This window comes from Rhipicephalus sanguineus, chromosome 9 (assembly GCF_013339695.2).
Source record: "Rhipicephalus sanguineus isolate Rsan-2018 chromosome 9, BIME_Rsan_1.4, whole genome shotgun sequence".
Classification (NCBI taxonomy): Eukaryota; Metazoa; Arthropoda; class Arachnida; order Ixodida; family Ixodidae; genus Rhipicephalus; species Rhipicephalus sanguineus.
Window position 1 is genome coordinate 65,657,049 of NC_051184.2, and position 27,092 is coordinate 65,684,140.

Sequence of the window (27,092 nt, forward strand, 5' to 3'; positions counted from 1 at the left end):
AAATGATGCTTACGGCATCACTGACACAAGTTCCACGTCATTGGCTGATTTGAACATGGCGCGCTCGGTAGTTAATGCAGCCGCCGCGGGAGGCAGTCATCCGCCCGCGCGCTCGCGCGATCGCACTGAAAACACTGAAAGTACGCCACGCGTTTGAAGAAGAAAAAAAATTAAGTGCTCAAGGTCACGAGGCGCGCGTGACACGCGTTCTTCCCCCGTGCCACCTCTCCCTGCTTAGCTCCCAGCGTTTTGGTCAGGACGAGAGCAGAGAGAAAGTAACAGACCTTTTTCAAGCAATCTCAAAACCCCCCGCGGGTGCGCGATGCACTATGGGAAACAGTGTGTACGTCGAGCGTGCAGGCTGTTCCGTCGCCCACTGCTCGTTGGCGCCGTGGGAGCACCAAACTAAAAAAAAAACGTGTCGCCGCTGGTTGAACATTAAATCCTAAATACTACACATGTCTGAACGCACCTGCATGTATCTCTACGCATGAAATGCGAAAGGAATGATGCAGTCAGTGTAGGTATTACCGAGCGGATGTATACCAGATGTAGCAGTTAAGCGGCATGCGAGTTATCACGTGCCGATACATGCAGACAAAACGGGCTATCGTGAGCAATGTGAGCTGGAACACCGAATTCGTATTTATTCTATGATTGCTTCTTCACAAGCCGCTATGGCATTTAATGTCACAGCGGCTCGTGATCGGATTTAACCAAACTGCAGAGAGGTGTTGCAGTGTTCGGGTATACAGGTGATTATTTGATGTTCATTGACAAGTCAAGCGCTGTACAAAGAAGTGAGCACATTCTGAACGTCTTTAACCCTTTCAGTCACGGTGTGTACAATTGTACACATCAACTTCGAAGTCGCATCACGCACCGCGTGTTTCTTCAAATGACCTGAAACTTAGTGTGCACATAAGTGCAAGCTTCCTGAGTGGACAACTAGTGCTTATTTAACTTCATTATGCTGTATACTGCTGCAAATGATCACATTGCTAGAGGCACTACCATGTTCGACGATCGTTCGACGTGCGACGTTCCAGGGCCAACGTCAAGAGTATTTTTTTTCTTCGCTCGAAAAGCATACAACCATAAAACAAACTGTGCATGCATTTTGGGCCTAATAGTTGATTCCTTTTATGCAAGCATTGGAGCTGACTGATTGCAGGATTAGATATTTTATTACACGCTAATTAGCATTAATTACTGTAACTCACACAAACCAACACATTCCTTCATTGTATTTCTTGGAATGTAATACTGAGCGCCTTGAAATCATTCCATGGAAATTTGATGCATTTGCAGACAGTGCATCACAGCATCACAATTCGTGACTGAAAGGTTTATAGGAAAAGGGATGGGGGGCTGGACTTGCGAGGTGCCTTGCTCTGATAATTTACAGTTTATTGATACATGCTTTTAAGTTTGACGGCGGTGCGTGTTTGCGGGCAGCATAGTCCGCGTTCAGCGAAACCGGTGTTTGTTGTTAAACGAGGAATTGTGATGTCATGGTCACGCACGGCATTGGAAAAGAACTTGCGCGCATAAAATGAGCAGTAGTTTCCAGTTGCAAAGGGACTGCATCAAAGAGGCGGAATATCCTGCGTATCGTTGCATCGGTTTACGAAAATCGGTTCGCATGGCAAAGCAAGATAAATACGGCCGTCCTCCACCCGTGAATAATGAAGAAACTAGAAATATTGCAGTTATTCCACATATGTATAAGAAGTCGCATGGCTTGAAGAATCTAGGGAAGCGATGTGGGGTGAAGGTTAAATTTGCCGCCCCAAATAAGCTTAGTCGCATTAAGGTCGCAGGGGTCTGCAGTGGGCAAAGAAAAATGGGGTCAGAGGCATGCCAATTGTTTTGTCAATATTGTAGGAGTTAACCGCAAATTTCTCCTTGTTGTGTCCACATGTACATCGGCCAGACTGGTCCGATGTATTAACACGCGCCTCAGCTAGAATCGAAATTCACTGAATGGAGCCGTCTCACCTCGCCTCGCTATGTCATTCATGCAAATGTAATCCCATCTTCGAAAGCACAGTAATTTTGTACCATCAACCTAATAAGACAACGCGAGAAATTTCGGAGGCATATCATGTCACAAATAACGTCACACTTTGTGTCAGTCAACCTTCTCAGTCGTTACAAGACAAGGAATTCAATTTTATTAATCGACTGTAAACACACGCCTTCGTTGCTTGACTTTTTGTGCCTCGTTATGGCATGCGCGATGCACCCCCATTTTTGTATATATGCTTCTTTTTTTCACGCGTGCAGTAACCTTTCAGTTGTGAGTGAGCGCTAGATGGTTTGTGCATTTCCTTCCTTCTCCTGCTTCTTTCTTTTTTCGCTCTAAGTATTATTCCAACCTGTAGCTATAGTGCCAATGAAGGTTAGTGGGCATTTATCGTTGGTTCGTTACATATATGGTGCGAGCGACGCAGTGAATGTATCATTTCCCCAAATGCGGACTACACTTTATATATAGTGTACTCTTTAAATATCAGAACCTCACACTGAACTCGTCGACAGTGACGATGGACGTTGATTCCAAATGCATCCGCGAATCATAGACCACTCCTGCACTTCATAGGCAACCAAGTTGAACTTTTTTTTTATTTATGCCGTTAGGCGTACTGGCGCCCCCCCCCCCCCCCCCCCCCCCAAAAAAAAGGCGCTTCTGAGCCGCTCAGCTGGTCCAACAGTGGGCAGATGGAAATAGTCGAGAGGCCGTCGCAGCTAAACACTGAAGTTCGTCATTGAATTACGCAGTGACATGTTGCACCTTGCCAAATTCACTGTGTCTAAGAAGTCCCGGCACGGCGCAAGCGGAAAGCTACAGCGCGAGGCCTGCGCGCTCCCTGCGGCTGCTGTTGCGGCCGCCGCGGCGTACACACTTTTCCCACGAGCGCTTGCGCACCCATTGGTGGCGCTCGTGTGTTTGAAAAACGTCTATTACAGCGTGCGACAAATCTTTGTAACTCCGCAGTACTGGGCGGATTCTAAAAATTTTTTGCGGCGGTCGATTCATGAGGAAATAGGCTCATTTAATGAAGCCATTCCATGACTACTTGGAAAAGTGCTGCAGTGCTCCTTTACCATTTTACAGCTGCACTTAGTTCTACAACGCAATGCTCCTCCTCTGCTACAGGAGTACATCTTTTAAAGCGGCACCAATTCTCTCGATGAGTTCCTGTATGCCACGTGAACGGCATAGTTACCGTGTGACACTGAGATTCTATTCGCGTCGACGAGGTATTAACATATAACATGGGTGTTTACCCGATATCTCTTAAACGGGTTGTCACTTGCAAGCCACGCAGAATGAATTAGGGTTCATACGTGTTATCTAGAAGACTATGTGCCCCGGGACGTCCTCCTCTGTTTTCTGTGATCATGGCTGTGATTTCGATGACGACGTTGACCTTCGACACTTCAGCCTGCGCTACGTCGAAGTAGCGCAGGCTCAGTGCTCAATTATATGACCAATGTCGGTAATTGTTGGCTAATGCAGGCTACCGAGTGTTATAACAACATTGATTGTATTCCTTCAATCTGTGTCCAAAGATTTAGTTGTCTACCGAATGTTGTTCTGCATTGGTGCTAACATTATTTACTGGATACCTCGAGAGCTCCCTTTACACAACGGCAATTTCATGAAATAAAATTGAGTTGCAAGTAAATACTCCTTTTCTGAGCGGATCCACATGTTGTGTGTAGTCACTCTGGTAGGACGAAATATTAAGAGGAACGACGAAAGGAGTGACGTAACCAAAGCTTGGTGTCTCATCATTCATCAGGGACCAGCGCTGAGAGACACACCATGGATGGATGTCGACGAGGAGTACCTCGCTGTGCCGCCAGGTGCCGTTGACACCACGTACGTCACGTTAGCATTGTGGAGAGCTTTCTTTAGCTGTTTTCTAACTTTGATTCGACATCAGAAAAGAAAGGAGAGGGGGTTAAGAAAAGAAGTACATAAAGCAACAAAACAGCTTAAACACAGGTTCTGGTGCACTCTGAAGTCACTAACGCATGGCTCGTAGTGCTTTTTTCGTAGATAAACGTGCCGTAACACACTTCGTGCTATGTTTTGGCGCAAAACTGACCGTCTCCTCACAGCGCCATTATTAAGGCGAAAGCCTTAGATGCCTGAGCAAACGCGAAATGTGACCATCGGCGTCAACGCGAGTGATGCAAAAAATCACCACGTCGTCATCATGACGTCACTAATAGTCAAAATTAGTGCCTTCATCATGACGTCGCTATGATGTGACATATACGTCACGTCACATGTTGATGTCATCACACGATATCGTCGCTCGGGCAAAGGTGGGCTGATCACGGAGGCATTGCAAAACCAGGTGATGTGCAGAAAGGTTTCAATGCCTCTGATCCAAGAGGCAGTGCATAGCCACGCTAGATGCAGAAATCTTTCGGAGGGGGAGCTGGGAAGGATCACTATGTCGACTGAAAAGAATAAGAAGGCTTTCGCCTTCGATTCTTCTTAGGCTAGTGCATAAGGGTTCATTCGAGACTATGCGTAGCCAACTGGCCGCTATTGTAGGTCTTCGTACTGTCCTGGCTTTCGCACATCCTGGAAGACCTTCATAAAATGTTAACGAGCTACGTACACGATTACCGCCATAATATCGATTTCAGTAAACTGACAAACTGAGCTCGAATTACTATTTCAGGTTTGACGGGCCCTCCTTCTTCGTTCACCATTCACCCAGGCTGGGCGTCGACTTGGCTCGTCTCCTGGCGGCTCGTCTCGACCAGGTGACGGCGTCGGAGAGTAAGTCCCGCCGTTCGTCGTCCTCCCTGCGCCTGCGCATTGACCTCTTGGGCGACTGCCTGAGGCGGCAGCAGCACCAGTACGGCACCCGCCCTTCTAGCGACGCGGCGTCCCGAGAGGACGTGATCGACCTACTCGCCCTGCAGGTGGCGCTGAAAGTGTTCCGGCAGCAAGCAGCCAGAGGCAGCAAGCGGTGCGCAGACTGTTTTGTGGACAATTCTTCTCCAGAGTCGTATTCGATATCGAGAGAATTTCTTAGACCAGGCTGTTTACGCCCGGAGGTGGTGGCCTTCTCGGTCCAACGGTGTGTTCCAGTGCTCGCCGTAGACAGCTAAATATACATCTTAGCGGACAGCGACCAGCTTAAGGCTCATTCCAATTCTCACGAAGCCAGCAAAATAGACAGCTTGGCTAAGAGAGCATTGGAGACAAATATGATGCCTTCTACTTCGCTGTCTGAACAAGATGGCGGCTGAGCGGAATGCTCGAATAAGAATAGCGGTGTGGGTGAGCTGGTTTACGTCCGTGGCGAAGATGCGCAGCGCGAAGCCCTGAAGCGCGGAAGTATGGGCAAGGAAGGACTGAGGAAGTGAAAGAGAGACGAACACTCTTTGGTTTCCTCAGACCTTCCTTGCCTGTATACTTCCGCACTTCTGGGCTTCACGCTGCCCATCTTCGCCATGAATGTTCGGATAGCTCAGATCCCACCGGTATGGTCGTATCCCCACAAGTAGACGCTTTCTAGCGCATCTAATGCAAACTATGTCCAGTTCTTCACAGTTTCCAACGTGAAATTGTCTAAATAAGTTGAGATTCTGTTTCTTTTTCTTAGCTTTCTCTTGTCGACGCGAGGAGGCGTCATGTGACGCGGACGTCATCCAGACGCGTTCCATTTCTCGGACGACTGGGTCTCGATGCTATCTTCTCAGCAGTCAGCGTAGAATGTCTACTACGCTGTCCAGATTTAAAGCACAGCCCAAGTAGCCGTGAGCGTGAGCTGATAGCCTAGCCCTGTTCGCCAACTGTAGCTGGTCCTCGCAATTTTGGCTTGTCGACTATGCCTTCCACGGCTCCTCTGTAGGTGACTGTTTACGCGTCGCTTTTGCAGATTCTTCTTACATTCCCAGACCATGTGTTACAGTGTGTTTGGTTAACTTGCAAAAATTTGCTGTTGTGTCTTCCCAGTGTTCCGAAATTCGCAAGTAGCCGAGTGTCATGGAGGTAATTAGCCACTTGATGTCGACGCGGTATGATTGCGAAAAGAGAAAATTATAAAGAACATTCACAGCCGTTGTACAAGTGGGTGTAAGCATTTTTGCTTTCTATGCAATGCCATTGACGACGCAGTGAACCGATCGACCTGCCTCTGACCCTTACCAAATCTTATCGGACCCAGTCGAGCGCGACCAGACACTCGTCGTATCCGATGAGACCCGATCCGAGCCGATGAAGCCTTATCGGACGCTTCCGAACCTTATGGGCCTTTATCGGACTTGTTTCAGCCGCTGCCGGACCTTATCAATCTTACCAAACTCTATCCGAGCGCTTACATGTTCATCTATGATGCCTCTTTAGCACCTTTTCGACCGCTTCAATTCACAATCTGCCGTAATCGGACCCACATAACCTAATAAAAGTACTTATCCTCATCGTCAATTCTTCGATACTTATCAATTTGTTAACTATCAATGGGACTTGTAGTCATAGCTCAGCACTCATAAACCTAGGTTACATGCATATTTCTCATAGAGTCATTGTATTGAAGCGCAAGAGCGCGTTGAGGCACGCGTTACTGAAAGACAAGTTTTCTGGAGGAGTCGCCTGAGAAAGTTTAGCATTTTAAAAAGTCCGACAGAAAGCACATGAGGGTGGCTTTCGAGGTTAATGCGATTGGGATCGACGCAGTGTAGCGAGACATCACACTGCCACGGCCCAAAGGTATGTATTGCCGAAGGGTTCCTCTTTCGCGCTTCCCTCTGATACCCTCTGCCATCCGGCGACGCTGCCTCGGAAGTCGCGCGTCTGCAGTTTTGGTGTCGGAGAAATCCATTGAAGAGGGGCGCGTACCCCGTGTACTTGCCAATGAACAAAGTTGATCCGATGGTCGATGCTAGAGGCCCGTGTACTGTGCGATGTCAGTGCACGTTCAAGGGACCCCGGGTGGTCGAAATTTTAAGGAGCACCGCCACCCCGGTGTCTCCCATAGACTGTGTCGCTTTTCGGTCGATCAATATAATCGAGTGTCAAGAAAAAGACGAACATGGCTTTCGCCTTTGAGCCGTCTTAGGCGAATGCATTAGGGACAGTGGGACTCTTTGCGCTTTCAGAAGGTATGGACATATATAAAGTCGTCTGAATTGGTGCTTTGCGCTACAGTGAAACCTCGGTGATACGATCACAGCTCATACGAATTTCGGGGTGATACGAATGTTTCATTGGTCCGGGCCAAGGCCCATGGGCCTGCAATGTAATGGAGTACGGTTGTTGCGAACCGATTTTCATCCAGCGACGTTTGATACGAACGTAAGCTACCGCCCAGGTACGAAGAGGTCCTGTCTGCGCTGTCGCGGAAGACGCGCCAAGCACGTGCGAGCGCGGGAACGCAAGCGTGGGTGTGCGCGCCGCACCACAAAATCGTCAGAATCACGGTGCAAGAAAAACACATTTCTTTCGGTCAGAATAAACCTTCAGAGACGCGTCACAGCCTCCGAGATTGTGTGCGCGAATCTTTGGGGCTCCTATGTGCCTCCGTGTGCTTTTGCGTTTAAATTACAGATGACATTAGCGCCATGCTTTTTTTTTCTTTTTCTAACGCTTCGATGTGGGCTGCTGTCGTTGTACTGTATTTACACGTGCCTGCCTCGTGCATCAGACATACTATGAAAGGTGGACGAGGACCGAAAGAAGGCGAGGATGGTCTTGGCGAAGGATTCAGGCCTCACAACGTCAACATGCGCGACCGTTGAGGCCGCACTTGTGCGGCCACGGCTACATGACCGTCCCGGTCATGTAGGCTCCCTAGGCACGGCCGTAAATCTCCCAAAAAACATCCCCAAAACCTCCGCGATAGCAAAATCATAACACAGGGCCGTGGTTCTGTAATTCTGTGGCCTTGATTCATCGCGTCAAAGCACTTCTTTTCTTACTTTCGCTGCAGTACTCCGGTGTCATGCAAAAAAAGCATACAAAAATTTGGAAGGGGCTACTGCTGTCGCGGGTCACAACGCACCTGGTTCATTAATTAAATACGCGCGTACGGGCCGTATATTTACGAGTGCTGGTGTGATTGCCGACATCTAAAAACTTAAGTGACAATCATTCAGGGTGCTTCCTGACGTTGCTGCGACCCTAAAAAACAATAAATGAAAATGTACGCCAGCTTTCTTTTGTTGCATGCTAATTTTCCATGCTGTCTGGTGATACGAATTTCGGATGATACGAATATTTTCGGTGGTCCCGTGAGATTCGTATTACCGAGGTTTCACTGTATTTCGATTAATCAATCTGACAAAGCCTTTCATAATTCGTATGGTATCGACCTGTTTCGCGCATGCTCCGCTGCATTTTACCCACGCAGGTTTCAGTTGCGCGGCAGCACGGGGGTTAACACGACGTACGCCACGGACAAACTGTTCTTCTACGAGTTCGCGCTGGACCGTTGCGAGGCGTACGACGAGGACTACTTGCAGCAGCGGACGCAGTACGGCCTCCGCTCTCCCGCACCGACGCTCGTCAACGGAGCGCTCAGGAACTTCCCTCCCTTCGCGCTGGCCTTCAACTGCTCCCACATTTCGCGCATGAGACCCAAGGGTGTATGCAAGCTTTAACGTATACAACGCGTAATTATCCTTACTTAAAGACCGTTTTAGGTCACACGTAGAACGACGAGTATTGGTTAATGTACCGTGAACGACTCGAATATCTCTGTTTAAATAAATAGTTTTCGTTCTCTCCTTTATTTTGAGTTGTGGGGAGAAAATTTTGCATATTTGTAGCCAGTGTTGTCGCTCGCGCGCGTTGCTGTACATTCTAAGAAAAACAAGAAGAGTACGTGTGGCTCCTTTCGGTGAGTCCTGACTTTCCACGTACACGCACTCCTTAAAGTAACACGTCAAATTCCTTTTCGGTCTGACGACTCTCCAAAGAGAGTATCATGATCTCCAAAGAGAGTTCACGTGTCTCCTTAAAGGGAGTCATATTCGTGGCGAGTCGGAACTGACAAAAAGAAAAGGTCAGAGGACACTTTTTTTTTCTTAGTGCGCTTAGTCACCTATATGGCAGTACTTATAAAAATTTGGGTTCATAAGGTCTTTTTTTTTAGCCGAATAATATCAAGATGACGTTTATTCATAGAAGCGAAATAAAATACGTACATGGCAGTTGAGCAAATAGCCCATTTGCCAAATACCTGCTCCAATACAGAAAACGTATAAATGTCGACACCGTACATATTTACTCAGGGAGTAAAAAGATTTCGCACTTGAGCAAGTTTTAATTTAATTCACATGTTTAATTTACGAAGTAAGAGGCGTTACATTTCACTAGAGAAGAAGAAATTTTTAGATGAAATGATGCGCGCGGCTGATTTCCTGCATTCACAGTATCTCTTTATTGCACTTTTAAATAAAAAAATAATAATAAAAAGAAGTAATTGGGTTTGGTGGGTGAATAAGACGACATCTTTATTCTGGGCAAGATTCGGTGCCCGCACCCTCTTCACAAAGACTATCAATGCGCTACCAGCATTTCCGTTTGGCTTCTGCATCGAAACCCTGCACGCAAAACGGTAACTCAGATGTGTTTTGCGTGGGCTGTTGGACACATGCATCGTTCCTATGTTGCATTTACGGATGCACATTTATAAATATCTGCATCATTCGTGGCCTATATACATTGTTCTATAACAGTAACAGCCGCACGCTATCCCACACACAATTTCCTTTGCAATCTGTTCGGTGCAGCAGAGAATAATCACTGTTGGTGTCCTTGTCCAGTTGAGCAACGACAAAAAATGCTGGCACAGAAAGGGAAAAAGAACTATAGACGGTATACGCAGCAACATTGCAAGTGGAGTGACCAAACTTCCAAACTTGTTTTCTTTCTTCTGAGTCCAACAGTAAAGTGTGAAAAGAGGCGCTCACGTAGATCTATAAAAGCAGCCACGAGCAGCTACCACCCTTTCGTGAACCCCCTCCCCCCCCCCTCAACCCCTGTATTCAGGAATGCTTCCGTCCTTTCCGCTTGCGCCCCGCCACGCCACCTGCTGAAACACGACGGTTTAAAAGGCCGCGCGGGCTGAATACCGCCTTTATCCTCACTGCTCGTGGTTAAACGGTTTTTCTCCTGCTTTTCTCTGTTTCTTTTTTTTTCTTTTGCTCATGTCGTTGCGTGGAGAGGTCTCTCAGATCGAGAATACCTGTGTGCTTCTAGTCGCAGTCGCTACGCGTGCGCTCTGGGTAAAAGTAATATTGGAGCGACGCAGTAAATATAAATCCAAGATTAGAGAGATGTATACTGTAGTTACTACACATAGCTTATGGTTGGTCGGTCGGTCGGTCGGTCGGTCGGTCGGTCGGTCGGTCGGTCGGTCGGTCGGTCGGTTGTGTTTAACATCCCAAAGCGACTCAGACGCTGTAGTGGAGGGCGTCGGGTAATTTAGTACAGTCGTACGACGCAGCTGCTACCTGCGACCCATTTGCTGCCTTGATCCGAGACAAGTCCACTTGACGATACGCCGGCTCTAGTGACATTCACTGATCCACTACAGTTAAAACTCGATGTAACGAAACGCGATTTCACGAAGTTCCCGATGTAACCAAAAAATTTCCATTCCCCAGCAGGCATCCCTAAGGTTCAACGTGGTCATCAACCCAATTTAACTTGACCCTAAACTCAATTGAACAAAGTCTTTCCTGAAATAACTGAATAAAAAAGCTGCGATTTCCTTTTAATTTCTGACAGAGATTGGTTTTTATTCGAGCGTGCGCACTAACGACATCGTTGAAACACATCTGCGCCCTAGTCGTGGTCCTATAGCTTTGTTTTGACGAGGCTGCACACCGCGCCCATGCACGGAAGAGTGGAGTCGGCAGGCGGTAGCACTCTTAAAGGGGTCATGAACCACTTTTCCAAGTAATGATCTAATGGCCTCAGTATCGGAGTGTACTGCCTCCCGAATCGATTGCCGCAAAAATTTCTCGAATCCGTCAAGAATCAGCGGAGTTACGGGGGTTTGGCGCACGCTCCCAGCGCTTTCTCTCTTTTCTCGTGCCGACGAGCGCACTGGAAGCTAGACAGGGAGGGATGGCATGGGGGAAAGAAGTTACGCCAGCGCGCGTCATGAAACGCGATCGCTCTCCCGCTGTGATTCGCTTGCGCGAGTGCGGCTACCGTGTACTGAGGAGGGCGCCGGCAAGTGACGGCACCCCGCGGCAAGAAGCGCATCTGATCCGAACGCCGCTCTCGATTTACGTCGGCTATCGGCCAATAAGCATGCTATGTCTCTTGCGACGTACAGCGGACAGACGCCCCGCCCACCGACGAGAGTGAGAACCGGCCTCTGTTTGAAAAGAGGGTGCCTGGGGAAACGGCAACTTCGCGCTCCGCTTGTGGCCATTACGCGGCGCGCACGACTGTAATATTTGGCAGAGCAGTTCATAGCCGTGTCAGCTTTCCGCAGGATGTGTTTTTTCAATCAGCCCAAGGGGTGCTTCATGACCCCTTTAAATGGTGCTGAGAGGGTCGTAGTTGTTTTCCTAATTTCATGGTTTATGCGACAGACAGCACTCATGGTCTCCTCGCAACTTTCTAGCTCGGCCTGCTAGCACAGTCACTATACACTCGCGCTCCGCGTCATCGCACATCGGTAGCCTGTCATAGACGCCTGCTGTCTCTTAAGTGCGGAGCACTTTAGGGGACCGGGCTGTCGTAGGCTGTGATCGTATGCTGTCGTCGTAGCTTGGCGTAACACAGGCAAAGTGGGGCCATCTGAGCGCGCAACGCGCCAAAGAGAAGTCTTCTTCCTCTTGTTCTTCGATCGCCTTGATGATGATGTTAACGCAGGCAAAACCATATATAGCATAGCCAAATGTAGCAAATAGAGTGTGCGCTCGCCCCAAAGAGAAGTCTTCTTCCTCTTGAAGAAAGAAAGAAAGAAAGAAAGAAAGAAAGAAAGAAAGAAAGAAAGAAAGAAAGAAAGAAAGAAAGAAAGAAAGAAAGAAAGAAAGAAAGAAAGAAGGAAGAAAGAAAGAAAGAAAGAAAGAAGAAGGAAGAGGAAAGGAGAAAGAAGAAGAGAAAAGAAAGAAAGAAAGAAAGAGAAGAAACGAACGAAGAAAGAAAGAAAGAAAGAAAGAAAGAAAGAAAGAAAAGAAAGAAAGGACAAGAAGAGAAAGAAAGAAAGAAAGAAAGAAAGAAAGACGCCAACAGGCGTAATCTCCGCCGCTCTATCTTCTTCCCTGGACTGGCGGGGCGCGGTAGTGGACGTTTAGCCACTGCCTCGCGCAGGAGAAGCTTCTGTGAAAGTTTCATCAGACATTAAATTTTCGTTGTCGGTCGTGCCGTTGTTGTCACTGCTTATATCCCCTTTTTACATGCATGACCCAGTGCACGAGCGAGATATTGTTTGTTTGCTGCTCGTACGAGAAGAATCAGTCATCTCGACCGGTACACGTTTTCTCCTTATATGTTACTGTGTACAGTTTAACAACGTCTGCGTACAGTTCTGCGCAATTAAAAAAGAGAAAGCAAGCGAGAAATTGAAAGAGAGAGAAAGAAATGAAGAAAATAGGAAGAAAAATAGAAATAAAGTGAGAAAAAAAAAACTGGTAAAGAGGACAAGAAAGAGAGAGAGGAGGAATAAAAGAGAAAGCCGAAAAGAAACAAAGATGGCTGCCCAGTTTCGCACAATTTCTTCAGGCTTGGCACCATTAGTGCGAAGCTTCCTTTCATATTGTATCTGTACCGAGGCAATAGCTGACGCCAAGAAACACTGGTGTCAGCTCTGGCTGAAAATTGAATTTCGACGTTTTACGTGCCAAAATCACCATCTAATTATGAGGCAGACCGCAGTGGGGCGCTTCGGATTGAGTTTCACCACACGGGGCTCTGCAACGTGCACCAGCGACCTGTACTTCAAAAAAAAATCATTATAAAAATGTTCGGCAGTTGCTGGCGAGTATTGTTTCCCATGAACATCGCAGTGTCCTTGTGGCTTGACTCGACTGACTCCTTCATTAAACGCCGGCCTTAAATTTTACTCTGATGCCTGCCTATCTGGATGTGATAGTTGCGGATACCCGTGGTACGTTGCGCAATCGTACGGGAGGTCGACCCCCATCGCCTCGGCGGCCATCCGCGCGCTGAGATTCGGGTGCACCTGGGCCCGCTTTTAAAAAAAAATGGTGATGGCTCACGTTATTACGGAGCTCTCCCGCTTTCACATAGCTCAAAGAGCAGTTTTGGGCAACCTGAATCCTCCCCCCCCCCCTCCCCATCCTGCATCGTTTTAGTACTCCGCTGTATTTTGTTGTTGGTGGTGTTGTTGTTTGGCAGAAATTAAGAAAGCCCGGTTGCGAAGCTAGTAAGCATATGCAGTAACGACACGAGTAGACACTGTGGTTTGGCAAGAGACACGCTTTTTTTTATACTGGCTGCGTCGTCCTCGGCGAGCTGTTCTTCCCTTGCGGGCGCTTCACGATGGCGGCATGTGACCTCACTTGCCGTGCCAATGACGTCAGGTTGTCTTGGCGACGCTCACTTCTTGCCGAAGCCGTACATTCCCATGCCGTACATGCCCAAGCCACCTGCGAAGTGCGACGCAGCAGGGTGACGCTCTCTGGATATAAAAATAGCTTAAAAGCTGCTTTAACATAGCACAAAAAACTTGAAACGTATACGTTACAAGTGTAACGCTTCGGTTACGCGGCAGCAACTCAAGTCCTAAGTAGCTCAACACGACAATTCCCAATTATAGTTTTCCATATATTCTTTTTTTTTTCGATTTCTGCAGCGAAAGCTGTTATGAGATCACAACAAGAGCCGACCTTTTAGCGGTTACGGACACCGCCGCCGCCGGTGTCCGTAACCGCTATCGCACGAAATGAGAAGAAAATATCCAGGATTGAGCAGGAATCGAACCCGGGACCTCTGCGTGGCAATCGAGTATTCAACCACAGCGCTACGCCAGTGCTTGAGACTCCCTCGCGAAAAGACGCTATACAGGTGTCATGTCGGGCAAGGAATCGCATTAATAGATGTAATATAGCACGATAGAAGAGTAAGATAACAACCAGGCGTCACACAATGCGACAGGCGTAACGAGTTGGTCGTTTAAAGCTTGCCACCAATTACAAAGGACTCAGCCATAATTCTTCATCGTCATCGGCCACAGCATCAACAAAGTACGCGTAATGCCTTACAGATGTGTAGCGGGTGCCTCGCTTCTCCGCGGAATGACAAATAATAGCACAGTGGGTGCTCCCCTACTTCGCAAAAATTATGATCTGTGGCGTAGCGGGCACCATGAAAGTTTTCTTGTAATAGACACCCCGAGAGAGTTTACAACGAGCTTAGAAAAGCCGTTCTTCCAGATTTCGCTGCGACTGTGCTGCATGTTCCGTGTAGGCCTGGCGTTTATTGTCCACACGATACTGGAGGAAAGCGTTTGGCCCTGGCAGAAATGTATAATTGTTTGTTCACTTGTGATGGTAATTCGCTCATAACGTAAAAAGAGCGCGGGAAAGAAAGAAAAATACAGTGCATATGGTGCATAAAAGGCAAGCGCAATGTACAATATAAGACACCGTGGGCATTGTATTAAAGGCAAAACAAAAATTTCTCTACGAACAGCATCCGGAGGCTATGGAATCATATAACCGTACGCGGCGAGATAACATAGGCACGAGTAATCGTTTTTACATGCGGGTGCATACGCAAAAAAACGGCAGTAATTTGCTACAAGCACAATATTTCCAATCATTATCATCGGTCACTGCACGACGACATCTCCAATCCGCCCTGTCCAGCGCGAGCTGCACCCGTTTTATGCCTGCATATTTCTTAATTTCGTCGATGGCGAGTGATAACTGATTGGACATGAGTACATCTACAAGTAGGGCGTTACACTGAGTCATTGTTCTCGGGGCAAAAGATCTTAACCCTTTGAGACGCTATGTACACAATTGTGTACACCACTTGTTTTTGCTAGTTGTGTTTACTAGGGGCTACGAAAGAACAAGATACATTGAGCTTTGGATGAATTGAACCTCCTGCATAATAAATTTGTCTTCATTTGACTTCATTTTGCCGGGTACTGTTGCATATGATCAGCTTGCTGAAGGCAATGCCACGTTAGACGAGTCGTTCGACGTGCCGCTTCCCGCGAGCCACGTCAAAGGTACAATTTATTTGCTCAAAATGGACATAACTGAAAACGATTTCGCACTATATTTCTAGCCTTATATTTGATTCTAATTAAGCAAAAAGGTCACAGTTTTGCCGCAACGGCGTCAGTGAAACGCGCGTTCTTATCGGTGCAGTATGCTTTCAGTAGAAGTGTAGCTCGGGCTTTTCTGCGACCTGGGTTGTAAATCGGGTTCATGTTTCTTGGCACCGGGGTGACTTGTATCTTCTCTCTTATCCCCTTAGGTATGTCCGCCTTGTCACCGTGCTGTCGGTGATACGTGATGCCCAACTCTTGTAATATATGTCTTCCTGTGCTGGTGACGGTGAGCCTTTCGAGGTGTGAAATTCTTTGCGCTTCCGCTATCTCGTCCAAAGTGTTATGGATCCCCAGTTGGAGTAACCTCTCAGTGCTGGTGGATTCCGGTAGGCCGAGGGCGACTTTGTATGCCCTGCGGATGATAGTGTTAATCTTATTCTTTTCGCCTTTATGCCAATTGTGCATAGACGCTACATATGCGATGTGACAAATTACAAAGGAGTGGATCAGCCTGATGAGGCCTTCAGTCCACCTCTTCTATTTGTGATCCTGTTGAGAAGTCTGACGGCGTTGGTGGTCTTCTGAGTGAGTTTCACCATTCACCCCGTTGGATTCGATAGTCATTCCAAGGACTCGGATGCGATTGACAATAGGGATGGTGCCCCCTTCTTTGGTCTGTAATTGGATCTCTTCGTTTTCTCTTGTTTTAACGAAACTCTTGGGAGGCCTGCCCTTGAGGGTAGGCCGGTACAGCAAGAGTTCTGACTTTTTGGGAGAACATCGAAGACCGCTGCCAGCCAGGTACTCCTCGACTACCTCAATGGCATCCTGCAGGGCCGTCTCGATCTGTCCGTCGCTACCCTTAAAGGACCAGATCGTGATGTCATCCGCATATATTGTGTGATTGACGTTGCTCACTGTTTGGAGCCTTTTGGCAAGGCCAATCATGATCAAATTGAAGAGCATCGGAGAGATTAGCGAGCCCTGCGGGGTCCCTCTGCTGCCGAGCTCCTGTTCTTCGCTTGCGATATCGCCCGCTAGAAGGATGGCTTTCCTTCCAGTGAGGAAATCTCTAACATAGTTAGAAATCCTCTCACCGAAGACGAGCTCGGATATCTGTCTCAGAATGGCGGAATGGCTGACACTGTCAAAAGCACTCTCCAGGTCTAGGCCCAGGATCGCCTTAGTGTTGCGAGACCTGTTATCGAGAACCTGATGCTTGAGCTGGAGCATCGCATCCTGCGTCGACAGGTGTGCCCGGAAGCCTATGATGGTGTGCGGGTATGCTTCCGTAGACTTGAGGTAGTTGTTGACGTGGCTGAGGACGGCGTGCTCCATTACCTTCCCTACACACGAGGTTAGGGAGATAGGTCTAAGAGTGTCGAGACCGGGGGTTTTGCCAGGCTTGGGTATTAGGACTGTCTTGGCCGTCTTCCACTGCACTGGTATGTTTCCAGCCCTCCAACGTTCATTTATGTAATCCGTGAGCCTGACTAGCGAGTTCTCATCAAGGTTCCGAAGCGCTTTATTAGTAACACCATCCGGCCCAGGCGCCAAGCGTCCGTTAAGGTCGTGCAGTGCTGCTCGGATTTCTTCCTTGGAGAAGTCTTCATCCAGTGGTGTGTTTGCTTCACCGCTGTAATCCACGTGTGTGACAGCTGGACCCAATGGAAGATACTTATGAATGTGCACATCGACGACTGCTTGCTCTCCTAGTTCTCCCACGCTTGTGTGGAGAAGCCTGGCGAGGCATTGTCTCTGATGGGTTTTGGTCTTTGTGCTGTCAAGGAGGTGTCGGAGAATCTGCCATGTCTTTCCGTTGTGTAGCTGACCATCAACAGAATTACAAAGCTCATTCCATTGTTGTCTACACAGGATACGACAGTGTTCTTCAATGGCCTTGTTTAGCTCGGCAACCTTTTTTCTGAGTTTACGATTGAGGCGCTGGCCTTTCCAGCGATTCAGGATGGACATCTTAGCCTCGATTAGATGCCGCAGACGGCTGTCCATTCTTTCGGTTTGGACATCGGTCGTTATCGTCTTAGTTGCGCTCGAAATTTCCAGCGCGTCGCTCAAGCGCAAAGGACGCACGAAAAGAACACACACAGGACGAGCGCCAACTATTGCGTGTCACAGCTCGACTATTAAAGCGCGCTGCTCAAATATAAAGGACGCATGAAACGAACGCAACAGGACGAGCGCGAACTAACAACTGCCACAGTTGTTACTTATTTCTGTTTGAACAACGCGCTCGTTTCACAAACGCGGCCGCTGCAGCGAGCGAATATACCTTCGTACACTCTGTAACTTCAGCGCGGACATCGCGGTGAAAGCACGAGGCATACAAACAGACCCTCCCCCCACCCTCACCCCCAATCCACGAGAAAAGCGCGCGCGCAGGCTACCACGCCCTGTAGGGTGAAGTGCACGGAGGCGTGAGCGCATCACTACGAGCGGGGCGACGACCTTTAAAGCGCGCCCCTCGCGCACTTCGTGCCATGTCGCTGGTGAGCAAGAAAGCACGCTCAAGCAAAAGGGTGTATATAAATAGCTCGCCGTTAGCATGCTGTAAGACGGAACTCTTGGTGGCCTAGACGCCTAACGCCGCGCGCGGCGGAGCGAGAGATCGCCCGTTCGATTCCGCGCGCCGGAACTTATTTCTGAATTATTTTTCTTTGTGGCTTTTGATATATATATATATATATATATATATATATATATATATATATATATATATATATATATATATATATATATACGGGCCCGGACGGCGACGTTGACGGCAAAAACCTGCCGACAGTGTCCATATAATTGCTATCGCAATAAAACAAAGCATGAACTTCAGAGTAAATCGATATTTAATTACAGTTTGATTAGAATTAATTACTATAACAGGCATAAATCTTCGTTGCAAATTTTTCTTGCACCAGAACATCGAGTGCATTGAAATAACGTTGTATCGATTTGACGTATTTACCGATACTTTTTCATAGGTGGCGTCTGAAAGGGTTGAAGGGGTGGGGCCATCAAATTTCGAGGCTATAACAAGCCTGTTGCGGGTTTCCTCTGTATGCAAGGGCACTCCACACGAAGGGTTGGACTCAGCAAACGTTTAAAATATATTTTAATTCACTTCCAAAGTGTACCTAAATGCCCATTATCCCGACCGAGACCCATCGCTAGCGCGTCAACTCTGACGTAGCTGTATAGGAGGGGCAGCGAAAGTTGTAGTGACGTCACACCAGATCTGCTGTAGTGACGTGAGTGAATTCCGGACCTCCGCCACCTCCGCAACGTACGTACCGGCTGTAGTGAACTAGAATATATTTTCGTTCAATATAGTACCGGCAAAGCATCGGTTGCTACATCACTCGCCGAGTTTAGGTCGCTTCCTGGCTAAGTGCGTCATAGTCTTGTGTGGTCACGTGACCAAGCCCCCTACACTTCTACGTCACTGCCCAACCTCGGCGCCCAGAAACCGAAACCAAAAGTTGTCCACATCAAAAGGCGATATTAAATTATTTAGCGAGAATACATGAATCTTGGTGCGTGCATCACGCTTCCTGGAGCTATAGGAAACGCTTACAGCAAAGAACGCGCAAGTCACAAATTTGGTGGTACCACCCCTTTAAGCAGCTTTTGCTCGTTAAAACCGCAGTTATCTTGCCAGAATGATGCTGTCTAGTTTGTCTCAGTGATAGCGCCCCGAGACAGTGCGAGGCATAAAACTGTAGGTCATGTTTCCAAAGTCCAAAAATGAAATTTTTGGCGTGCGACATATCCTCGACCCTCTAATGACCTGCGTGTCACATATGATACGCTCTTTATTTACCTAAGTCGCATAGGGGTGGTCAAAGGTTCCCAGGTCACACTGCCGTAGGACTTCATGTGACAGCGGCCTGGGAACTGTTGACCACCCCTGTAAGTCGTTGCATTTTATGCGTAGAGAGAGAGAGAGAGAAGAAAAAGACAGGGACATTATCTACCCTACATGTAGGTAAAGAGGAGCAATAGATAAGACAGTGAAGAAAAAGAAAAGAAAGAAAAAATAACAGATGAACCTATAAGGGACCACTGCTACTACTGCTACTAGCGGGAACACACTAAATACTAACACGCACTGGCTGTCCACAAACGTTTCTCAAGCCCAGCGGACTTCACAAAGCAAAGTAGGATTTGTGTGATCTCGTGCATGCATAAATGCGTAGGCTAAGATACAAAGATACTTCAAAGTGGCCTAACATCACAGCGTAGGAAACTTGGAATACTTATTTACCTAAAGAACCTAGATATCATTTCCGTTTCGTTGCGTGCCTTGTCTTAGAGCGGTATTCATCATTACTGAACTTAATTTTTAACAATAGCAGCGGCGTTGCTGTTCGCTTACTGCCGCCACCTGTCAATAGAATGTGCAAACGAGGGTACACGCGGACGCGTTTCCAACATCGAATATTCGCCAGAGGTGGCACTGCGGATGCGATGAGCCGGCAAATATTTTTGCTTCGAAAAGAGTTGCTCGTCATTTCTACGCCGTGAGCAACATGATACGATGAAGGCAACGCACAAAAATTGGGGGACGCTTAAGATTCGCCTTTAAGAGTTTAACGCGATAGCGATATCCGGCCCCATCCTCATCTTGCTCTCTTTCGCTTGTCATAATGTTCAGTCGCCCGGTCTCACAGACATGCACACACACAAACACACACACTCGACATACCTATAGTAAAGTTAATTTCAGTGCAGTTCCAAGCAATGGAGTGGCTTTGTGGTAGAACACCTGCCTGCCACGCAGGCGGCCTGGGTTCGATTCTCACTCGAAGCTAAAGTTTTTTTATTATTTATTTTATACAAGATGATTTTTCGCTCACAACCAACGACGCCGACACCGGATTTTCTGCAGAACGAGATCTTTAACGCTATCGAGTTAAAAGGGAGAGTACACACACACAGAGCGATTGGCGATCCGTGTGTGTGTGTGACAGAGTTGCCAGTTTCGCTAATGAATAAGCGGATTTGGGCTTCTTTTTCTCGCCGAGTCACTTGTCGCGTTTCTTTTAGTGGCGAAGCTTCTTAAAGCTGCACCCGTTCGTCCCCATCGTAGTGCGTAACCAGTCTTAACACTAGTACCAGATCTTGACCTCCAAGGTGGTGCCGGTGGGAGATTTCTCCTGTGCGTTGTTGAACAATAAAAAATTCGCAGCGTGCGCGTTAACTAAAAGCCGACTTCTTCTGTCTCTCGTTCCCCATTAGCAGCCATTGGCATGTTCCAGTAGGAAACGTTAGTAGAAGTAGAAGTGTAAGTGTTAGCTAAAAGCCGACTTCTTCTGTCTCTCATTCCCCATTAGCAGCCATTGCTTACCTCCAAGGTAGTGCCTGGTGAGATTTCTCCTGTGTGTGATCAAACAATAAAAATTCACAGCGTACATGTAAAATTAGAGTGAGCTGCAAGTCGCCATGTCTCTCATCGACCCTTTAGTATAAACCGGCCCGATCTCACGTCGTTGATGATGTACTGGGCGTGAAGCTGCGCGACGCCGCCGCCAAGATCCTGCCGTACGAGAGCTTCGCCCCACTCATCATCATTCACCCCGTGGATATGCTGTGGAATTTTTTTTGGGGGGGAGGGGGGGGGGGCTTATTAGCGTCCTTCCAGCAAATATTGTTATTTCGGTGGAGACATCAGCAGTCATGCAAGCACTGCGGAATCAGGGCATCGACGAAGCCTATATAAACATAATGGAAGAAATCTACAGCGCATCCACAGCCACTATAGTCCTTCATAAAGAAAGCAACACAATCCCAATAAAGAAGGGCGTGCGACAGGGAGACACGATCTCTCCAATGCTATTCACCGCGTGTTTACAGGAGGTTTTCAGGGCCCTAGATTGGGAAGAATTAGGGATAAGAGTTAATGGAGAGTATCTCAGTAACCTGCGCTTCGCTGATGACATTGCATTGATGAGTAACGCGGGAGACGAATTACAGCTCATGATTACTGAACTGGATACGGAAAGTAGAAGAGTAGGTCTGAAAATTAATATGCATAAAACTAAAGTAATGTGGAACAATCTTGGCAGAGAACAGCGCTTCGCGATAGGTGGCGAGACGCTGGAAGTTGTAAAGGAGTACGTCTACTTAGGACAGGTAGTAACCGCGGAGCCGAACCATGAGAGTGAAATAACTAGAAGAATAAGGATGGGATGGGGCTCATTCGGCAAGCATTATCAAATCATGAATGGTAGTCTACCACTATCTCTCAAGAGGAAGGTATATAACAGCTGCATCTTACCGGTACTTACCTACGGAGCAGAAACCTGGAGACTTACAAAGAGGGTTCAACTTAAATTGAGGACGACGCAGCGAGCGATGGAAAGGAAAATGATAGGTGTAACCTTAAGAGACAGGAAGAGAGCAGAGTGGGTCAGGGAACAAACGAGGGTTAAGGATATCATAATTGAAATTAAGAAGAAGAAATGGATATGGGCCGGCCACGTAGCACGTCGGCAGGATAACCGGTGGTCATTAAGGGTAACTGACTGGATTCCAAGAGAGGGCAAACGCGTGAGGGGAAGACAGAAAATTAGGTGGGTAGATGAGATTAAGAAGTTTGCAGGTATAACGTGGCAACAGAAAGCACAGGACCGGGTTGATTGGCGGAACATGGGAGAGGCCTTTGCCCTGCAGTGGGAGTAGACAGGCTGATGATGATGATGATGATGAAGTTCACCAATAGCCCGTTTGTTATTCACTAATAGCGCGTTTGTCAATGACTTTGAGTAGTTATGTGTTGAAATCAGGCATTAGTTGGGGCGGTCGACAAGTAACGTTAATCATGCACCGGCAAACGTGTATTCAACCGAATGGAGACTACGCTGGAGACCATGTTAGAAAGTAAATTAGTGCTTTCGTTCATGGCTGCGCATATTTTCGCAGTGCAATATAATTAAAAAGATTTTTGATCTCCCCGTCGCATTTTAGTGACACTTCTATTACAGTTAAAAATATTTTCAAATATGGGAAAATTAATTAAACTTCCGCTTCTTCTGGGCTTCTTCGCGAATGCCGCGCCGCTTTTTTTTTTTTTTTTTGGGGGGGGGGCTTCTTTTGTGATGATTATTCGCTTCTTAGCTCGGTAGCATCTTAAAGTTCTGGTCCCTTTTCTCCGTTGCCCTCATCGCTCCTTACACTTCAAATATGCTGAACCAACACGCTCAGCCTGCCGTTCTTACACCGGCGCGTGGGTACTTCTGAAGACAGAATATTTGAAAGGAGGGAAACAGGGCGACGGTATCCCAAAACGAGACTACGTTACGCGCGCTCGTCTCCCGACATCTTTGAAACTCGGCGATTTCCGTTATTTTCGTGTCGGTTATTTCATTCACGACATTCAGCTTCCAAGTGCGAGAAATCGAGGTAGTGCCTATGCGCTCTCACTACATGTACAGACAGCGTCTGTCCTAGGAGACAAAAAAAATTAACCTAGCTTGCACTGGAGGCGCAATGCTAAAGTAACAGCGGAGCTGATTGGCACACGTAGTCCTGGCTTTTGCTGTTTTGCTAAGATTTCGAAATGTTCTCTTTCTTCCTCTATTTCTTTCTTCTTCTCTTCTCCCTGATTTTTCTGTCTTTTTTTTTTGCTTTTCTACTTTTATTTATTTCTCTCTTCTCTCTGTCTATTTTTTTCTCTCTCTTGCTCTTCATTACTTTTTCATCCTTTCTCTCACTCTCTCTCTATTTCTCTCTTGCTTCCTCCTTCTTTCTATCCTTTTATCTCTCTATCTCTCTCTCTCTTTCTCTTTCTGCATTTGTTTGTCTCTATTTCTCTCCATGTCATTCTTTCTGTGCTACGCTTTACTCTTTTCCCTCCTCATTTCCCTCATCTTCGCCATCACATCTTTCCTCCTCACGCTTACTTCCCTCCCACACCCCCTCGCTACACTATGGTATACAAGGCTATGCTATGCTCTGCTGGCGTGCCTGGATAGCCGAGTGGTTAGGACGCTCGCGTTCGGACCGAGGGTTCGAAGGTTCGAATCCCGCCTCGTGAAGAAAAAACATTTCTTTCGCCAAGAATTTGTTTCTTTTTCCTTCTGTATATCTCTTTCCCTCTCTCTGTACTCGTTCTCTCAACCGTCAGGGTTATTACAGGCCACGCCGGAGAAATCAACGCACGTGTTCTGGGAGCCAAGCAGAAGAGGACTAGGATGTAGAGAGCGCGTGCCGGTTCTTCCTTTTTTTTAACCATTTAACATTCTTCGAATAAGATCTTACGTTTCAACTACGCATTTTTGGCCCATCCCCCAGAGTGGGTACGTGCCATGGAACAGAAGGAAAAACAAACAAACAAACAATCATGACGATCATTTCTGTTTCCGACAGGCAAATTGCGGCGAGCTTAAGCAGCTTCGCTGATAAAAATTCAGAGCCCTTGCACTGCTGTGAAGATGGGAGTCAGCGAAGCTGTGACTACGGTGGGTTTGGTATAGTGATTATTGCTATTGTCAATTAATGTGTTTTCATTATCGACTATATTGAGCGAATAAAAAGAGATACACTGAAAGATCCCGGTACTTCTCTTGCGCGTGAAGCACATCAACGCCAATCTCAAAATGCAATCTTGTAGCACAAAGTACAGAGAAGGTATAACGTTCGTTTGCTATGCAAATGGCCTTGTCCCCGAGGCAAAAATATTGTTCACGTCACTCTGTCATGTCGGTGAAATCCTATTTTTTTTATTTATTTACTTAGTAATACTGTCGATCACGTCAGGGATATTTACAGGAGTGGGTTCAAAGAGACTACAGACATTATGGTACACGCATTCACACAAGTATACAATAGTTAGACAGGGTTGCAAAAATGATAAGTAATAGTCATCATGGACCTATGTTATTAAGGAGCGCAAAAACGATAGCGCAAGATCGCTTTATCTCAGTTACATATGAAACACGGCAGAAGAAAACAACAAAAAGAAAGAAAGAGAAAGGCAATCACATGAGAAATAAAACTGATAACTCCGCCATGTTACATCACAAATTTTCATTATATAGGTAAGAAGGGCAATGATAAACGCAGTGTTGATAGCGTCGGTAACGTGTTGCTGAGAGCACAATTTGACCAGCAAGTTCAGCAAATTTGTTAACGGTGGGCTGCGCGACCACCGTCTCTGATAAAGCTGTCCAGTCCCTAACAGCCCGCGGAAAGAACGAAAAACTAAGAGCACAAAAAACTAAAAGTATATGTCTACTTTTACGCCATGTGTATATTCTTTTCGAAGCAAAAACGGTGAACTTGTCGAGTTAATCGGTTCGCCGAAAACATTGTTCTACGCGTCTTCTCTCCACGAACGCGATCCGCCTGAACCTATAGCTATACACGGCTTTCCTGTAAAAAACATCATCGACCGGCTCTGGCTTTCCGGAAAAACTGTATATATATTTGTGCACGCATATATACATGCATCTCAACTTCAATGGTGTGGTTTTCAGTTTTCACACACTTTCTGTGCCAAATATATATACAAGTCATATCAATAGCGTCGGTAAGCTACCCTCCTCGGCTTGCGAGTACCGACCAAGCCAGCCTGCGCTGAAAGGTATCCGAGGCGTAGGCGGTCCGCGAAGACGGGAAGGTGTAAAACGAAACTACAAAAAGAATCTAGCTCCTCTATAGTCGGATACAACTTAAGAAGTCCGAAGAGGCCCCGTCCAGATGACCGAAGCGCGGTAGCCGATCGCCTCCGCGATAAAGAAGTTGTCCCTCTCATGCACTCGCCGATGTTCTCCGAAGGCGGGGTCACCGGCAGTCCGGCTCATGACGTCAGTCGGGAGTGCGCGCCCATTGGTGCAGGCTTTTGTGTATCCGCCTTTGAGGAGCAAATGCCACGGACTTCTAAAGTTGTAGCCGACTATGGAGGTTTTATGGACAGGGGCAGGTACCTTAGACAGGCTGGATGACGTTTCGATAGGTGGACCTATGTTTGTCAAAGGCGGCTTAGCGTGTTAGTGTTGAATGAGCTAGTCGTTCACGTCGCGTCACGCGGTGTCGCTTTTGTAGATGGCAAGTACCGAGGGCGATGGCACGTGACGTGGCGTCAACGGCTAACCACTTTAATACTAACACGTGAAGGATGACGAGGCTCCCTTGACAAAGATAGGCCCACCTATCACAGCGTCCGCCAGCCTGCCTGAGACAATTCATTCTCGTTCATACAATCTCTATAGCACATTGTGTTTCCACCCATCGATTCCCGTCTTTACTTAAAGGTGCCCTGCAACACTTCTTCAACATGGTCAGAAAACGCTGCCGATCGGTAGTTGAGGTTCCTCGGAACATGTCAGCCAAACATTATAGCGCAGCACACGGCCTGGAATTTACAACCGATTCTCAAATTCAGCTTTGAAATCGCTCCCTCTTCTCTCGACAAATGACGTCATAAATCCAAATGACCGCGCCATGAACACAAAGTCCACGGCCATTGGCCGATTTGAGCATCGTGAGCTGCATAATTACCGCGGCCGGCGCGGGATGGCGCGACATGCCCGCGCGCTCGCTCGCTATCACACCGAAAGTAAGCTGCGCGCACTTCGAAGAACAAAAAAGGGCTCAAGGTCACGACGCGCGTTCAAGAACGCACGTACTTTTTTGCTCCCCTGTCATACCCCCCCCCCCCCCTGAGCAGCTTTCAGCGCGCTCGCTGATACGAAAGGAGAGAGAAAGCGCTTAATGCGTGCAACAAATCCTTGTAACTCTGCCCGTACTGACGTATTCTAAAGTTTCTTGCGGCAGTCGATTCTTGAGGCAATAAGCTAATCGAATGAAACCATTCGATAATTACTTTAAAAAGTGTTGCAGAGCCCTTTTAAAATCTAGATGCCGCGTTCAACGTCACTTGCGCTTGGCCGCGATGCCCGTTCGGAATGTAGGGAGCGTTCCTTTCGGACTCACCCATGCCGTAGTAGTCGTAGTCGAGTCCGAATCCGAGGCCCATGCCCATGCCGTACAAAGGCATGCCCATGCCGTAGCCCATACCGTAGCCCAAGCCGTAGCCCATGCCGTAGTAAGGCATGGCCATACCGTATCCCATGCCGTAGTAAGGCATGCCGAGGCCGTAGCCGTAGTAAGGCATGGCCAGGCCATATTGCAGTGCTGCGTACACGTCAGAAACGAGGGAGTGAGATGTTGGAGGGCAGGTAGGCGAGTTGTAGCATGTTGTAGCATGTTGCAATGTTAATCAACACGAAAGACGAAGATACAATGAACGCGCACACAAAGAAGCAGGGTTGTGTTTGTGCTAGCATGCACTTGTAAGTGACGCATCTGCGAAAACTAGAGACAACAGTTTTTTCTTTTTTTTTACCGCGAAACTGTTCTAGGTCGGCGTAAAATGTCGTGACCCAAAACTATCATCATCATGAACCGGCACGCGGTCTCTCCGTCCTGTTCTTCATCACTCCCAGAACACGTACGCCAATTTCTCGGCGTGGCATGTAGTAACCTTGATGGGAGATAGAACGCGTACAGACAGAGAAAAAGAAAGAAAGAGAAAGAAACAGAGGGACAGATAGGAAAATATAACGAAAGAGAAATACAGATATTGCTGCTGGAAAAAATCTTCACGAGCCGGGATTCGAACCTGCGTGCCCTCGATCCGAAGGCGAGTGTCCTAACTACTCGGCTATCCAAGCACGCTAGCAGAGCATAGCATAGGCTTGTATAGTAGAGTGTAGCGAGAGAGTGGGAAAGGGAAGTGAACGTGAAAAGGAGAGATGTGATGGGTGAGGAGGAGGGAAAAGAGGAGGGGAGAGAGTAAAGGACAGCACAGACAGAATGAGAACGAGAGAG

At 47.4% G+C, this 27,092-nt stretch overlaps 1 protein-coding gene across 1 annotated transcript; it reads right to left on the minus strand.

Annotated features, from left to right (window-relative positions):
• Positions 1-13,434: 13,434 nt before the first annotated feature.
• Positions 13,435-26,394, minus strand: LOC119405267 (keratin-associated protein 21-1-like). The gene is made up of 2 exons (XM_037672079.2): positions 26,196-26,394; positions 13,435-13,611 (listed from the first exon to the last, which is right to left on the minus strand). The coding sequence occupies exons 1-2, from the start codon at positions 26,374-26,376 to the stop codon at positions 13,562-13,564; spliced, it is 231 nt and encodes a 76-aa protein (XP_037528007.2). The 5' UTR covers positions 26,377-26,394; the 3' UTR covers positions 13,435-13,561.
• Positions 26,395-27,092: the final 698 nt, after the last annotated feature.